A 17180-nucleotide genomic window follows, 5' to 3' on the forward strand; every position below is an offset into this window, starting at 1 on the left:
AAATAATCCTTCCCCCATTAGATGACTGCACTATTACATCTTGCACTACCTCAGTGTAATTATATTCTTATGTTTATATTTTTGTATGTATGCCTTTGTCTTGAATGTTGCTGTCTGTTTATAATGTCTAAACTGATTATTTCAGTAATCAGTGCTAAACTGTATTTCGTTGTTCCTAAACAATGACAATAAAGTTATATTCTGTTCTATTCTTCTAGAAATGAAACAACGTTAACTTTTTTGTTTATTGGAATTACAGTTTGTTTTACATGGCTATCCAAGGAGTAACATGAACTAACTAGCTAACTAACTAGCTATCTAGCTAAATAAATAATTAGCAGTAAAACTGAATCCATTGCAGTTGTGTATTTCTGTGATGTTATTTGTCCTCCGCATCACTAGAGGGCGACACACCATCTCGAGGTGACGAAGAAGACAGTCAACGGTTACAAGCAAGATGGCGGCGAGCAAACGTGTTCTTTATATTGGTAAGAATAACATCAAAATTATAAATCAAAATAATAATCGCTTCGCTCTCACAGTGCGCTAATTTCATCCCACAATCACATGCATGTTAGTGATGCGGTTCCGGTTATCCTCGGTAGCCGTAAAAGCAAGTCAATTATACGGTCTTGTTTTTCTCAGGTGGTCTTGCGGAGGAGGTGGATGAGAAAGTGTTGCACGCTGCGTTCATTCCCTTCGGTGATATCACAGATATTCAGATCCCGTTAGATTATGAGACAGGTGACAAACACACACATATTCACAAAATACAATCTTATCATTAAAACTAAAACGCACTTATACAAATAACGCATGTTATGTCTGACTCTTTCTGTCTACAGAGAAGCACAGGGGCTTTGCATTCATCGAGTTTGAACTGGCAGAGGTGAATACCTGCTAAATACTTCTTTAATTAAAATAGCAAATATCATCGACTCAAATTAAAACGAGACTGCGTTGCTCCTCATTAACGTTAGCTCCCTATAGTTTGCACAAACCACCATTGCATTACTGGTTTGTCTGCAGCCATAATAAAAGATAAACTTTGTTAATCTTTAAATTTCTCTCTGCTTTTTTCTCCAGGATGCAGCAGCTGCCATTGATAACATGGTGAGTTATTGAACCACTGACTTGTATGGTCTCATAAAATCCAACTCAGTCATGTGCACTGCAAGAGTCCAGGTTAATGTCTGTTTGGTGTTGTGTTCTGCAGAATGAGTCGGAGCTGTTTGGCAGGACCATCAGGGTGAACATCGCCAAACCCATGAGAATTAAAGAGGGCTCCTCTCGACCAGGTGAGGGGGTTTTGGTTCCAATAGGGTGCATAATAAATCTCCTGCTTGTCTTTCTATTACTCTCACTGATAATGTTTTGTTAACTCATTACTTGCATGGCTATGAAATCTAAATTCGTTTTCATTGCTGTTCTGCTCATAGTGTGGTCGGAAGACGACTGGCTGAAGAAGTTCTCAGGGAAGACTGTTGAGGAGAGCGAGGAGGCGGAGTCAGCCGCAGAATCAGCCAATACAAATACACAGGAGGTGGGAAAGTTGTAATATAATAGTAATAATAATATTGTGTTTAGGGCTGCGAAAAGATTAATTGCGATTAATCACATGTAAAATAAAAGTTTGCTCATGTATACAGTTTTAAAAATATTTGAATGTGTGTGTATATATATTCATACTTGTATATAATTTATATTATATATAAATTAAAATATTTTATTTATTATTTGTTTAATATTTTCCTTAATATACATGTATGCGTGAGTATTTTTATATACATAATAAATATACACAGTACACACACATAGTGTGTAAACAAACTTTTTTGATTGCGATTAATCGTTTTGCAGCCCTAATTGTAATAGTAATGTTATAGTTGTAATATAATAGCTGTTTATAGATAAGCTGTTCTGTTTTAGATTTTTTTTTAATTCTGAGATTTATCGTTAATACTTTCTGATTTGTATTTTGTGTTCTTGAGCAGGGAGAACCTCCAGCGAAAAAAGGCAGAACTAACCCACAGGTCTACATGGACATCAAGATCGGCAACAAACCTGCTGGCCGGCTGCGCTTCCTCCTGCGAGCGGACGTTGTGCCCATGACTGCAGGTCAGAATCACGAAACCAACTTTAGAGGCTCCTCCTTTTTTTCTTTTTCAATAATCAATTTCACTCGAGTGTATGTCACAATATGGAGGAAAAGATCTGTCGCAACTTTTTCATTGCGACATGCCTTTGGACATAGCTGTTTTATTTGTTTGTTTTCCTGTAGAAAATTTCCGTTGTCTGTGCACGCATGAGAAAGGCTTTGGATTCAAGGGCAGCAGCTTCCATCGAATCATTCCTCAGTTTATGTGCCAAGGTGGAGATTTTACTAACCACAATGGCACTGGGGGGAAATCCATATATGGACGCAAGTTTGAGGATGAGAACTTTGTCCTAAAACACACACAACCAGGTGAGATGAGTTTTCAGATTGACAGAAGTGTGTCTGTTTTTTGGAAGAATATTTCTGTGTTTATCTGCAACAGCCTTTGAGAATTGAATGTTTAGTAAGGATCAGTAAGTATTTTTGTTGAAGTCGAATCTAAATTAAGTATGGTCTCATGTTTTTTTTGTTTTTTTTTGCTGTGTGCTCATAGGTCTGTTGTCAATGGCAAACTCTGGTCCCAACACTAACGGCTCACAGTTCTTCATCATTGTTGATAAGACAGACTGGCTGGATGGCAAACATGTGGTGTTTGGAGAGCTCATAGAGGGCATGGATGTACTCCGGGCCATGGAGGTGAGTTGCCGACTGAGGGAGAATAGGACTGTTTTTCACTATTGTTAAAAAAAAAAGTCTCATGCTCACTAAAGCTGCATATATTTGATATTAATATTGCTAAATATATTTTACAATTTAGCTGTTGTCTATTTTAATGTTTAAAATGTAACTTTATTCCTATGATGGCAAAGCTGAATTTTCAAGCAGTCTTCAGTGTCACATGATCTTTCAGAAATCTTTCCAGTATGCTTATTTGTGAGCCTGGACCACAAAACCACATAAGGATACATTTTCCGAAACTGAGATTTATGCATCACCTGAAAGCTGAATAAATAAGCTTTCCATTGATGTATGGTTTGGTAGGACAAGACAATATTTGGCCGAGATACAACTATTTGAAAATCTGGAATCTGAGGGTAAGAACATAAATCTGGAAATTATGTTCTTAGCAATGCATATTACTAATCAAAAAGTAAGTTTTGATATATTTACAGTAGGAAATTTATAAAGTATCTTCATGGAACATGATCTTTACTTAATGTCCTAATGATTTTTGGCATAAAATAAAAATCAATAATTTTGACCCAAACTATTTTTTTTTTTTTTTTGACTATTGCTACAAATATAGCCCAGCGACTTAAGACTGGTTTTGTAGTCCAGGGTCACATTTGCTGTTCAAGAAACATTATTCTTATCAAAGTTGAAAACGGTTATGGATAATTTTTTAATGATTCTTTGATAAATAGAAAGTTAAAAAGAAAAGGATTTGAAATGAATATCTTTTGTTGCATTATAAAAATCTTGAATGAATTTGATGCATTCTTTCTGAATAAAATTATTCGGTTAGCTTTTTAGTCCTGTTTTGTGTCTATATTGTTTCCTCAGGCTCAGGGATCAAAAGATGGGAAAACCAAACAGAAAGTCATCATTTCCAACTGTGGAGAGTTTGTGTGAACTCAACACTGTGTGTGTGTGTGTGTGTGTGTGAGTGAGAGACAGAGAGTGTTTTGTAGTACTTTGTAAATATCCAAATAAAACTTTTATACACATTTTCTTCTGTTAATTAGTGTCCTGTATACAAGTTGTCATTCAAGTGAACAATAATACTATAACAATTATTCATTTTCGAGTCTTCTATACATATTTGTTGGATTTAAGCGTGAACCTCTACAATTTGGTGAAAGATTAGGAAATGTCATTTCTTAGTGTATGTGTTACTGACTCCATCCTCTAGATGGCATCAGTGCTCCAGGAAAACCTCTGCAGCCATGTCACACCCTACAGAACAGATAATCTGCCAAAAGAGCAGTGCTCATTGAATGAAATCAGATCTATCTACAAAGAACATTTAATTCCAATTACTGATAGCATGATGGTTCAGTCCTGATTAGGAATGACTTTTTTCCTCCCCAGTCTGCATGGTACCCTTGAGTCAGACACTTAACCTCAGGTCACTCAATGATCTCCATAAAGATACATTTTACATGTTCTGCTTCTTCAGAAAAAACAAACTGTAAAACAGCTAAAATAATGAACCAGGAAACCAAAATATCTTTTATTGTAAACACTGAAACATTAGTTTATGAGATGTTAAACTGACATAGAGCCACTGAAAAAGTGAAGCCATTAAGCCATTTGTTTTAAAAGCATAATAGGTTTATACACATCAGCAACCTAGCAAGCAATGTCCCAATCACACACCCCCATACGACCACTGTCATAGACACTTTCATCTGAATGTTTGAAGAGTTTTCCAATTATCAGGCATACATTATTTTAAAACATCTTAAAAAGACAAAAGCAGTTACCACACAAAGGCAACCACTGCAAAATTGGAAAGGAGTTATGATTAATTCATCAGTCGATTAATTTTAGAACGATGTTTACTGGAATTATGTTGTTTGTCAAGCTTCATTAAAAGTTATTAAAGCACATGGGGTTAATTCAAAAAGATACGAAAACGTTCACATTCAAGTTCATAATCATACCAACATTCATATTTAAAGTTTATTTCAACAGAATTGCACTAAAGAAACATTTAGAAAATCCACATCCGCAATCAATTCAGAAATGTCTAGGGGAAATACTGAAGCGTGAACAATTATATCTCAGTAAAATGCTCCTGGACACTAAATATCACAGGGTGTCTACACACAATGCAACATCCAAGTTATAAATTATATATAATGCCTCATTACATGCCATGGACACCATATGAATGTTTTGTGTTCGGTGATCTGTCTTTGATGGGTTCAGCCTAAATTCATAAGACGACGACACCAAGACAATATTTTCTCCCTATCCGTTGATCACAGATGTCTGAGAATCTGAAGTGTTTATTATGTATAAATGTATTGTACTGTAATTACAGTCTTCATTAACAAGCGACGTAACCGTATGATCTTAAATCCTAAAACACTGATGAATGATCCATTTTGCAAACAAACAATGTATTGCTCATGAGAATGCAATTTAAATTATTTTTTGTCTGCCTGCAAAATATCAACTTTTATCTTTGGCAATCATTCAGCAATAAGGAACAGAAACTTTTTTGCCTTCTGGACTTTCCCCAATGACAGTGCAAAAGGGTCTCAGAGCTAATGAGCTGCTGAGTGTGCTGTCATAGAGATGCACTGGTCTGAACTTTACACCTGTATGATCCACTAAAATCTGAGTAGCAGCAGTTACAGAGGTCAAGTGATTTGTGCTCTTAATGTTTCCCTAATGTTAACAAATGTTATGGCTTCTCCTTCAGCTGCTTCAGAACATTTATTGACCCCTGCTGTATCAAAGTTCTAGAATTGAGAGCTATTTTTTGCAGGCTTTTCTATGTGGTTCAAAAAATTTATAATTTTTTTTACTTCAAAATCTATTTGCATAGAATCTGTTGCTAGGAAACAGGGTCACATTATTACATTATGTGCTTCAATTGTTCATTTGTGCTCTTAATTGCCATTTTAAGGCTAATTCACACTGCACCAACAGAGAAGTTTGTTAAGTTAGTGGGATCAATGTGTTTACCCCTTTTGCTTTGTGTTTGAGTTGGTCAGAGTTCAGTGTTTAGAAACAAAACATTTAATTGTTAAATGGAATTGCTGTTGGTCAGGGTTGTCAGTGCAGTACAAACCAGCCTTTATACAAATGAATTTTTTGAAGTTTTTTTGCAAATTCCAGCAGCAAAGTTTAACCTAAATTACTATCCGATACAAAGTGCACAAAACAAATGAAGGAATAGACTGCACAAATGAGCTATAAATGTACGACTTTCTTCATCTCCTAAAGTTGAATAGTGGAGCTGTGATTTGAAGGCGCCAAACATACATTTGTTTTACATGATCTTCTTACCATGCAAAGAAACACATTCCAGTTTCAAGCACTACGTGCTGGTTTCTTGAACTTCTCTGGAGATAATGTTTAATCTATAAATATTGACCAGGCATTCTCTTTCTTCAGGTCTGGAACGACTGCGAAGAGTCATCCAGGGGATGAAATATCCTACTCATGCAATTCTTCCACCTCTCTCAGGCAAGCTGAGAACAAAGGGGAATAAGATCCCTTTGGCCTCCACAGGTGCTTTCAGAGACTCGTCTTTGAATCGACCTCCATCCTCTTCTACACTGAACTGAAGAGTCTGAGATTTATTCACACAGTAGATGCAATTATCGATGACAGCGCATCGAAACGGCAGTGTGCAGCCCTGCTGCTGGGAGGCGCAGTCATGCCACATCTTCACAATGGTGTTGTATTTAAAGACGCTGATGCCCTGTTCACGGTTTACATCAAATCGGTAGATGAAGCTCTTGAGAGCCACCATGTCTGTGGACTTTTTCCTGCTGTTGTTGTATGGACACTCCTGCCATTCGTCTCTCTTGGGGTCATATTTGAGCAACCGATAGAACAGAGACCCTCCCGAGACGTACAGCTCGCCGTTACACGTAGTGGCTTCGTGAGCTACCGCAAATGCTCCTTTAGGTAGAGGAGCCACCGCCGTCCAGCGGTCCATTCGAGGGTCGTACTTTTCCACCGTGAAAAGACATTCACCACCAATGGCGTAGAGGTTCCCATCCATGGAGACAAGTTTGAGTTGTGACCGTGCTTGGTTCATGGGTCGGACTTCGCTCCAGCGGTCTGTGATGGGATTGTAGCAGAACACTTTGTTCGAGACTTTGCTTTTCTCCCCAGTTCCCCTGATCCCGCCGGCCACAAACAAGTAGTTGTACAAGGTACAGATACCGCAGCCTCTGGTGTTGATGTCTTCTGGCATGACGGTCAGCGTGTGCCAGTCCTTACTGCTCTTATTGTAGTAGTAGATCATGTGATTGTCCTCAAAAGACGTGATGGAGAGAGGACTCTGGGGACGGCTGCTGTTTCTGCTGGGCGGTCTACTTCCTACACGCTCAAACACATCGTTGATTTCCGCCACCATCAGACACTGGCGGTTCTCCATCCGTTTGCGCAGTATGAGGTCTCTCTCGGAGCCCGTGAGGCGCCCGTAGACCGCCGGATCTCTCAGAACCTGGAGAAAGTTGTCACTCATGAATCGATAGGCGGTTTCTTTCAGTTCATTTAGACGCTGCTTTTTGGCGATTGTTAGGATTTCATAGCAGTTCTCTGGTGTGATCTGTGTGGATATGGTGTCGATAGCAACTTGTACTGCACAGGGCATCTGCAGGATCTTTGCTCCTGTGATGACATCCACAATATTGTCTTTGCTTACGTTCATCTGGGAGGAGTAAACATAATCTATAAGCACCGATAAGGTCTTGTAGCTCATTCCTTTTACCTTCAGGATGTCTCGAGAGAGCCTAGCCTTAAAATAATCACTTTTCTCGGCTAATACTGATTTGTGTGCTTGTATTTTCTGTCCGCCCACCTCTATGACTAAATTTGGCTCTTCCTTTGCAGATAGAGCTTCCCTTACTGCAGATCCAGTTTGCTTTAGCCCTTGGCTCGATTCCAGTCTAGTCTGTCCAAACAATGTTCTGTAGCGGGTCTGATCCGCTCCTTCAGAAGAACTTATAAAGCATCCCAGGGTTTTTTCAAGTGACCTCGTTTCTTGGGAGCTTGAATAGGAACTATTTCTGTCCTTTGAGGTGGAGGAGACATTTTTAATGTCAAACTGACTCCGAACCACCTCATCATCCTTTAGGACATTGGATAATTCGTCAATTTGGTTCTTGTTCTCTGCTCTGAAGCACAGAGAGGGTGCCAAATTGGAAGCTACCTTTGTTCCATTTGTTTCTTCTCTAATGTTTCCTTGACTTGAAGCTTCACTCATATTTCTCAAACTAAGGTCCAGATTTTGTGCTCTAGATGAGTCCAGAGGCTGTATGTGCTCTTGAAAGCCACTGTCACTAGAGACAGCATCTTGTGCGTATTCTGCACCTGTTACAGCGCCGTTGTTTCCCAAACTCCTGTTGTCAGTTAAACCTCCAGATTCTGATGTATCCCATGTACCTGGGAGACCCTGCAGTATTTCCATGTTGGGGATGCCTGCTTTCCCCAAAGCCGGAACATTGTTATTGTTCCCTTCAACTGGGATGGGTGATTCTGGAGAGTCAGGGTTGGCTGCGTGAAATATAACGTCTGCTTGTACTGTGAACATGTTTCTGTCTTGCAGAGTGTTGTTCATCTTTCTGTAGTTGTGGTACACTTTGTCACACATTTAGTGTTTTCAGAGGAACTCAGAAGTTTCTCCTTTCCCAAGAGTAGACTTAAATTAATCCCAGTGAGCCTCAGGAATGATTGGCAGATTCTAATTATTGGGGTAATGATCTTTCAGAGACAACAGTGGTGTGTCCTAGCTGGACAGGTTTGCTGTTTGTTCCATCAGTGTACATTTCATCCAGGTAAACAACAAAAATAAACATATCAAGAGAAGATCCTTTGTCCTCAGCGTCCACAAACCTTCCGAGAAAAGAAGACAAAGTTATTCATCCATATAATTACACTCATATTACATATTGCAAATTTATTGTAGGCCTAATCCAAATTATTAGAAAGTTAATGTTAAAAATATAATTAAAACACACCTTCTAAAGTGAACTAATAGCAAGTGGTGCTCTTATAGGCAAAAAGCTTTCATTTATTCCTTTCAACAATGCAAATAATCCGTCTGCTGCAGTAACAGTAATATAGATCATGAACATCACATGAGTTGCTGTACCCCTCACTGATCAAAACACTGAAATGCTCCATTTAAGACACTCTAATGCGCATGCGCATTGCTCGCAAACCTACTGACGGAGCATTATGGATTAAATCTTAAAGAGATCGCGAAACAGCACCTTTAGTTAATGTTCTACAGTTTGTTAAATTGCCCATTTAAATAGATCTAAAAACAAATGTACAGCGGACGTCAGACAGAGAGGTAGCCTATATATTAATAACGCCGAGGAAAAGATGAGGCATTTTCAGACAGATAAAGTAACGTTAGTCTTTGAAATAATAATCCTGAATATATTCAATAGACCCGGTACTTACGCGTTAAACGGCGGAATTTCTTTGCGCAATTCCTCACACAAAGCGCTCTTATGTAAGTCAGTGACTGTAGATCTAAATACACCGCGCTGCAGGGAATCTCACATCAGTCAATGAGGGCTGAGTTTCCCCAAATTCAGACCGCTTAACCATTCACAGGGACACTGTCCATCCCATATTGTAATAAAACGGCAGTTCAGTGAAAACTTCTCTTCCTCCTCCTCATCCTCGACCAACTGTATGCGTCTGAAAGCCTCGACTGGAGAATCTGAGTCCACAAAATGTAATTATCTCAATGAAAAGAATAAAACGAAATATATTCCATAAAGCGACCCTGTACTCCGGATCTGATCGACACCGCCTCTCTACCCTCGGAGTGCTTTGCAGTATTTTTTATTTTATTGTAGGCTGAGGTAGTTATTGATCTAAACCACACCTCCGTTTGTGTTCACCCTCTTCACATTAGAGCTGCTGATCAAATCCGCGGTGAGCGCGCGGCGCGACGTTCCTGCACACTCTACGCGAGACGCGCAGCGCGCCGCCAAATCAAGGATGTTGCGCAACGGACAACGGGAACTCCCAAGCGCAGAGCATTTGAACGTTTATTAAATAAAAATACTAAATGTTGTGATGAAGCATTTTAATGTTCTTCAATAAAACGTTAAAGCACAGTAAACTGGCTCAATCCGTGAAGAACACAGACTATATTTCATGTTGTTGAGAAAATACAACATGAAACGAAAAATACATGTTTATATACATGTCCACTCTATAAAAAGCTCACAAAAAAAAAATTTAATTTCAGGTTTTACTCAAAGGAGGAAAAAAGAACAGCATGACTTCATCTGGCCTTCTCAAATGCGGTGAAGTTTTATGGGCACATTAAGGAAGCCCATTACTCTCCATCCTGATGGGCTACACCAATCTTCAAGAGAGTTACCAGGGTAACTACTCCATTTCAGAGAGCAACAGATCAGAGCTGAAACTGTCTGTCAGCCTGGCAGCACATGGTCAGACTGAGATGTCACTATTAGCCCTCTAAATACACACATCAGCTGTTCTCAGTCTGAGGGGACTCACAAAGATCCCTGAGCCCACAAAGACTGAAAGCATTGCATATATTAGGAGGGAGGAAAGGCCTTCTGCAGAACAACTAAATCTAGTGCTAGTGCTTTTATAGCACCGATGACTTTATTTGTATCTCAAACATCAGAAGTTTTGTCCACTCTAAATAATGACATGCCGATATCAGATCAGAAACAAAGATTAGCTATCTTAAAAACTCTAAATACAATAATTAAGAACTATTTACTTGGCATTTTGAAAATTTATTATTTTAGGGGTGCATAGTGTTTGATTCTCAAGTTGTGTTCAAATATTACCTGCATTTATATAAATATTAATATTCTCACTCAAGTGTGTAGATCCAAGTGAGAATATATAAACATCCAATAATAATCAACCATCATAGTAAAGGGATCATAAATATTGCCTTTTTAATTTCCCTTTTAGGCAGGCACCTAGCAAAATGAATATTTCAAGACAAAATTCTCTCAAACACATCACATTGGAAATACAAAGGGGGGGGGGGACTACACGTTTTCATTTTTTTTTTTTCACAACTTTCCTTCCATCCATGCCCATGTCAACTTTCCCACAAACCAGTGTTGCTCTTGGTAAAGTGCATTTCACAGAAATCCATTCAACCTCTGTTCAGCCTCAAATGTGATTTTCTTCTTGGGTCATTCCCTTATGTATGAGCTGGCAGTTACAGTCCCTCAAAAGGAAAAAGAAACTAAAAAGGGACCAAAAATAAAAAGGGGCAGTTGAAAACAGAACAAATAGAAATCCCACATGGTTATCTATCACACTTGCACAGATATACAAAGAACGCTGGTTAAAACAATGGTATATATTTGTTAATATACAAGTCAAAAATACATATCACAATTATAAAGCTTTTTCCATACCTTTTTCATACCTTTAAATATTGATAAGCATTAACTTTAAATTAGAATTATGGAGGAATGCCATTTTTCTTGAACTTTGTAACAGGACACCAACTTCACTTTAGGACCCAAACAGAATCTCTGGCCCGCCAGAGAATCCCATACAAGTCATTCAGTCACAGGTTGTAGCCGATCACAGAGGCTAATCTAAAGGCCATAAACCTCAGATAGGCCCAGATTCAACCAATGTTCTTTACAAGAACAACCATTCCTTGAAGCAAACATTTTGAGATTTCCTTTCATGAAATGCTCTTTAAAGAAAAACAACTGAAATTAACTGATGAGCTGAACATATGCAGGTACTGTAAGCATGTTTAAAATGTGAAAAATGATAGGAAAGGTTCTGCTGTTTGCTAGTTGGCTAGATGTTCGGTTACTTCTTTTGTGAAATGTAAATATGTAGCAGTTAAAAATGTTATATTACCACAATTAGACCTGAATATTATCACACTGCAGTGGTACTGACATTTTCACAAATTTACTTTTTAATTCGGGTGAAAGTGGTAAAACACATTTCACTGATGCATGGCCAAGTATTTGGTATTTCAGTTCATTCCTGGAACACATTCTTTTTTTTCCCCATCATTCATTAATCTTTTTTCCCACCGTCAGCCCATGACTGAATGCAAGGTCATGTCTGACGTGCAATGGCCTATAATGAAGACATACAGTAAAAGCATCGTTAGATGAATAAAAGAAACAAAAGAGCGATGGATACTGGTGTTTGTGCAGCTGCATCCAAACTAAAACCTGATCCTCACCGTTCTCTGAATACCTCTTTTTCTCTCACAGGCTGGGCAGTGGTATTTGCCACACCATAATGGTGGACACCATCTCCTCGTGCTTAGACTGTTTTGTTTTTCTGTTGATTCTGCGGTGTCCCAGCCCTCCAGATACCACCAACAACGAGCTCACATTTACTTTCTCAGTCTGCTTGACCTTCTGGAAGTGTGCCGGCTCGTTCAGCAAGTCATATATCGCCCCGTCCTCTGGGCCGTGCTCTAAAGAGCCCTGAGACAGAGCCAGAGACCCACATGAGGAGGACAGGGAGTCCTGGACAACTGGAGCATGTGAGGGAGAGCTGGTACTGCTGCACCCCACCCCAGAGCAGTTCTCGTCCAGTTGGGTTCCCTCCACCTCGGGGGCCCCAGGCTGGCACTGGCTGGGTGTGTTGGAGGTGAGAGTAGCCATGGTTGCTTGGGAGACATTACACACTGCTGTTGCCATCGTGAGGAACTTGACTGGGCCATGGTGAGCATGAAAAGAGACCATTCCTCGACCTGGGGCAAGACAATGAGGGAGATGAATGACAAAGACGTTAAAAAGTTTGCTCAAGGAGAATAAAATAAACTAAATAGAGATAAAACACACACACACACAAATGTCAGAACACAAAGAAATATATAAGAGTAGTATAATATAGCTCATCGATACAAAAAATAATTAGTAAAAAAACCTCTCAAATGTAAATAAAATCATTTCATATACTTATTAGTCCCACTTTATATTAAATGGCTTTAACTACTAAGTACTTACATAAAAAATAAGCACAATGTACTTATTGTGTGCATATTGTATTGCAAAACACTTTTGCTGCTATTGAGGTGGGATACAGGTAAGGTTAGGCTCAAGGTGTAAGGGATGGTCAACAGTGTAATTAGAAATGTAATTACAGAACTTAATTACAGATGTAATTACATGCAGATCATTTTTAAAATATAAGTACAATGTAAAAACATGTACATTATTAAATTTTTAATTTAAATGTAAGTGCATAATAGTTAAGGCCACTTAACAAAGAGGGACCTATTTGTTAATTTTTATAAATGAACATTTATAGTACTTCAACTTTAACTTTTTAACTATTTTGGCGGTTGCACTTTATTTTACAGTACGTATACTTACATGTAGCCTACTTACAGTGTACTTTCCTAAGAAAGTACTGGTAATATAAGGTAACTATATGGGATGGGGTTAGGTTTAGGGGTAGGTTCAGGGTTAGTACTTAGTTATTACCTAGTTATAGTACATAGTACATAGTATGTACATGAGGAAAAGGACTGTAAAATAAAAAGCTACCATTTTGGCTACAAGACAACATCTTTAATTTTTAACTTCATTTTTATTTAAAAAAAGTTAAAAGTTTAAACATTAAAAAGTTAACATCTAGTATTTATATTTTATTTAATCAGGTATATTCAGCTATATTTTGAAGTTTTTGTTAACAATAATAGTCACTGACTGTTTGGAAAAATTAAAGTTGAGGCAGATGCCATTTTCATTGTCGGGTGCGGTTTGTTCCTGAACTTCTGCCGAGTTGCAGTATTTGAAAGTGCTACAGACTTAAAATTACCCACAGTGCACTGGGCAGCAAACAAACCTCTGCCGTTAGCACAATTTCACAGCAATAAGAATTAAAGACTTGTTAAGAACCCACCTGTGACTTTTGGGATGCCCTGCAGTCTGGGCACAGACAGGGCCACTGTGACCCCAAGATTGGTCCCCACCAACAGCAGTCCGTGACACACTAACAGACTGCTCACAGAGACTCTCTGCTGTCCTGAAAGGGAACAATTCATTTGATTTAATTGCACTGCAAACTAAATCAGAAAAACACATACTATAAAACACTTGTGGCAAGCACTCATGACTAGAGGTACTTGGTGAAACATTCACCCAGTGGAATAATAACATCATCCACACATGCTAGGCTGTGTGGGTAGGAACTCGACAGCATGTGTGGGTAGGTTACTATGGGGATGATGCTGAACAGCAGTTGATTTCCAAAGAAACCTGACACGGTGCACACTTATAAATGGGAGGGAGGCCTCATTAGAAAGAAAAGAATGCCAAATGTTCAGAATATTTGGTTAAACAAACAACTCTAAATTTGTACATCATGTACTGTACATTAAGTGGAATCATTTTAATGAAATAAAAATTCTAAATGAGCTACTGAAGTCCAGTCCAGTCACATTTCTATGAATGATATTAAATCTATTTAAGATTACTATCATGTTGGTGATTAAATAAAATCATAAGCAATTGTCATTTTTTGACCCCATTATTTGTAAAGATCATGCTATAAATTGACACGGTGAAGAATATATGAACAAACAACATTAAAAAAACAACAACAACTATAAAAGCACATTTAGAAATTGTAAGGAATGTTGTATTTATTATTATTATTAATAATAATAAGTATATTACTCCAATTAAAAATATAATAGAGAATATAAACTTTAGGACCTGTTGTAAGAACTCTGAAGCTAAAATAAACAATGGGAGGGTTAAAGGATTTTATGCACTAGACTTTTCAGAAACTTTTATTTAAATGCAACAATAATGTGTTTGGAATTTTATTACTGTGACTAAAAAGTAGTATGTCATTGGGCCAAAGATGTTCTTTTGTTACCCATCTATGGGTCAACACCCTCAAAGACCTGATTGGTCAGGACCAGTCTGCAAGTTTGAAGTATCAGAGAACAATATCCTATTCAGCTGTTCTTTAGTGCTCACTGACTTGTTAGGAAAGGATTGGCTCATATTTCTGAACTTCACAGATCATTACATTAGCCATGGAAACACTAATCGGGGACTGTTACTAAACAAATGAGGGCTGAGTTTGCAAAAACATCTGCATAGTTTTGAAGTGTCTCACTGCAAGTCCTGTAGTAGACCAAATCTGTCACAAAGAACCTAAAAGTTTTAAAAGGCCACTTCATCAACAACTGTTCAGTCCTCCTAATGGACAATGGAGAAAGACCCATTTTAGCTTTGTACACTTTGTATGTTTTATCTGTTACTCTAAATAAAATATTGCAAGATTGTCTGCAAAATGAGAGGGTCCTTTATGTTTATAAAAAGAGTCTGTGTGGTGCATTCTCGTCATCTGGCTGCTGTGGTGTAGCTCAACATCTCCAACATCCAAGAATAGATTTAGCTGTGGGCTCTGTGTTTGTGTCTCCAGTCTGACCTTCAGAAGAGGGACATAAAGACATGTACATGGCAGACTGAGTTGGCATTGAGTTGATCTGAAATAAAATAAGTTCAGGTTTTTGAATATTTTACTTTATCTTAGTTAACATTTATTGTATTTTTATGGTTTTAGTTTTAGTTAACTAATAACCCTGATTCAACCTCCATATAATATACGCTACTATTCCTAATAATAATGAATATCATGTTTAAAATTTATTTTGTATAAGACTATCTGTACAAGCTGTCATTGGTGTTTTAACCAAGCTAAGCTGTTGTGGTCAGTTAATCGCCTGCTGGTTGAGTGATATTGTAGCTGATGTCTTTGTACCACCATCAAAAGACTGACACACTTTATTATAAATCATGTCAAGAACAATCAAAACTGATCTGTCAATGAGCAACTCATGCTGATGTGATGGTGGGGGGAATTTGACCTTATGAGCAACATGAAAAATGACTCTCTGTAATGCAGTTCATTATATTTAAACAAACCAAATCACAACCAGTATCAACATGCCAGAATTTCATAAGCTCTAATGCCGATCTAACAAGCTGGAGGAAAATTAAACATTGTGCAATTTCAGACACTAAGGGAAAAAAAATTATCCTAGCATTAACCACTAATGGGGCTAAAAGAGTTCCTAAAGTAACATCCTTTCAATTTTAAAAATTAAACGTATTGTCCATACATAATTGATGCAATAATGAAGATGTATCTGAACCCCAAGAGTCAGTGCAGCTGTTTTTGTGGTGGCTGCTCTGTTTGTGCCATTACTGCACACATGAGTGAGTATTTGGGTCACAGGAGACAAAGCCATCAGAGACAAATACCACCGCCTGTAGTATCACACACAAACACACACTGATATCAGTCTTAATAATTTCCATGAAGGCCATAATATGCATTTCAAGACTTTCACTCAATGCTTGATAGAGGATGACTCTTCTGCAACTCATAAAAAAGGTGGTTGTTGGCATTATAATGACAAATGGATTCAAAGAGCTTTGGTACATTTGTAATAACAGACAAACCCCAGCACATATGGAACGCAAACAATCTTTTAGCAGCTGTAAAATCCATTACCAAGCGAAGGGATCATTACCATGTCTGCCAGTCATTTCAGCCAATGTTACATAAGACACTGTTGTACAGACAAAGTATTGTGTGACATCAGCTGCAGGTTTCTGTAAGGTAAGTTCAGGACAGTCTCCATCTCTCCAAGGTCAGGACACAACACAAAGGAATTACGCTACCAATCCCTCATCCGAAAATCTGCTCTTGCGTTACTGAACACAAATCAAAAGGGTTTCAGGTTCTCTCTGTCTGAGGTGACTGCTAGCCATGCAAAATGATTGTATTCAGCTGTACTCAAGTGAAACTCAGGAGCTACAGAAATATGATACAGATGAATTTCCCTCCTTTGGTAGTATACACCAATTTTTTTCTGTGAGAAAAAATTCTTCAGGTGAAAAATGCTTTGAAGAGTCACTACCTTCTTTAATAGCAATTTTTTTTTTCAGTTTGAGGGTTGAAACTGAATGGATTTCCATACAGTGTCAGTTTCACTCAGCAATAAATGTTCAAGGCTATTTAAACTTCACATCATTCCATTGATGAGCCACTGAACTGAAAGAGCATAAAATACCATAAAATCCCAAGAAACACCTCAGAGACAAGTAAAGACACAACAAAGCACAGGAGGCGACCAGCACTGCCTTTCATGAACGAATCCTGCCCTGACAAATAAGCCCCAGAGCTTAAAGAATAGCGGGCATGATCCGACATACTCAGCACAACCAAGCTGAAGGATTCTGCTGGCCAGCCGGAGGCAAAATGGTGCTGGAATTAAAAAAAAAAAAAAAAAAAAAAAAAAAAGTTTCTTCTGTTCAATGAAATCTTGCATTCAATGATGCCATATGACATTACAAAG

The 17180-nt window shown here is 38.1% G+C and overlaps 3 protein-coding genes across 7 annotated transcripts in view; 1 reads left to right on the forward strand and 2 right to left on the reverse strand.

Moving 5' to 3' along the window:
- The first annotated feature begins 397 nt into the window (after positions 1-397).
- Positions 398-3893, forward strand: ppie (peptidylprolyl isomerase E (cyclophilin E)). 2 transcript variants are annotated; one of them, XM_079386031.1, is made up of 11 exons: positions 408-488; positions 646-744; positions 846-889; positions 1087-1113; positions 1217-1298; positions 1440-1543; positions 1995-2118; positions 2282-2467; positions 2652-2794; positions 3140-3192; positions 3662-3826. In XM_079386031.1, the coding sequence occupies exons 1-10, from the start codon at positions 458-460 to the stop codon at positions 3173-3175; spliced, it is 876 nt and encodes a 291-aa protein (XP_079242157.1). In that variant the 5' UTR covers positions 408-457; the 3' UTR covers positions 3176-3192; positions 3662-3826. The 2 variants fall into 2 exon arrangements, with proteins under 2 accessions (XP_079242156.1, XP_079242157.1); XM_079386030.1 differs by lacking the exon at positions 3140-3192 and having other exon boundaries at positions 398-488; positions 3662-3893.
- Positions 3894-4307: 414 nt separating this feature from the next.
- LOC306850405 (kelch repeat and BTB domain-containing protein 11-like) lies at positions 4308-9774 on the reverse strand. Of its 2 annotated transcripts, none has more exons than XM_079386033.1 (2): positions 9260-9774; positions 4308-8683 (listed from the first exon to the last, which is right to left on the reverse strand). In XM_079386033.1, the coding sequence occupies exon 2, from the start codon at positions 8439-8441 to the stop codon at positions 6276-6278; it is 2166 nt and encodes a 721-aa protein (XP_079242159.1). In that variant the 5' UTR covers positions 8442-8683; positions 9260-9774; the 3' UTR covers positions 4308-6275. The 2 variants fall into 2 exon arrangements, with proteins under 2 accessions (XP_079242159.1, XP_079242158.1); XM_079386032.1 differs by having other exon boundaries at positions 9693-9768.
- A 792-nt stretch (positions 9775-10566) lies between these two features.
- Positions 10567-17180, reverse strand: part of arhgef10 (Rho guanine nucleotide exchange factor (GEF) 10) — a 41498-nt gene continuing 34884 nt past the window's right edge. For all 3 annotated transcript variants that reach the window (XM_079386079.1, XM_079386078.1, XM_079386080.1), the window contains 2 exons: positions 13703-13825; positions 10567-12545 (listed from right to left, as the gene is read on the reverse strand). In XM_079386079.1, coding sequence (XP_079242205.1) covers positions 12052-12545; positions 13703-13825 — 617 coding nt within the window. In that variant the 3' untranslated portion in view covers positions 10567-12051. The remainder of the gene's footprint in view (positions 12546-13702; positions 13826-17180) is intronic.

Source organism: Barbus barbus, assembly GCF_936440315.1.
Source record: "Barbus barbus genome assembly, chromosome: 30".
Taxonomy (NCBI): Eukaryota; Metazoa; Chordata; class Actinopteri; order Cypriniformes; family Cyprinidae; genus Barbus; species Barbus barbus.

Bases quoted from the DNA above. Each gene is read 5' to 3' on its own strand.
- LOC306850405 (XM_079386033.1), bottom strand. From the start codon at position 8,441: ATGTGTGACAAAGTGTACCACAACTACAGAAAGATGAACAACACTCTG.
- ppie (XM_079386030.1), top strand. From the start codon at position 458: ATGGCGGCGAGCAAACGTGTTCTTTATATTG. The intron at 745-845 runs GTGACAAACACA...TTCTGTCTACAG, and splicing joins CCCGTTAGATTATGAGACAG to AGAAGCACAGGGGCTTTGCA. The intron at 1,544-1,994 runs GTGGGAAAGTTG...GTTCTTGAGCAG, and splicing joins CCAATACAAATACACAGGAG to GGAGAACCTCCAGCGAAAAA.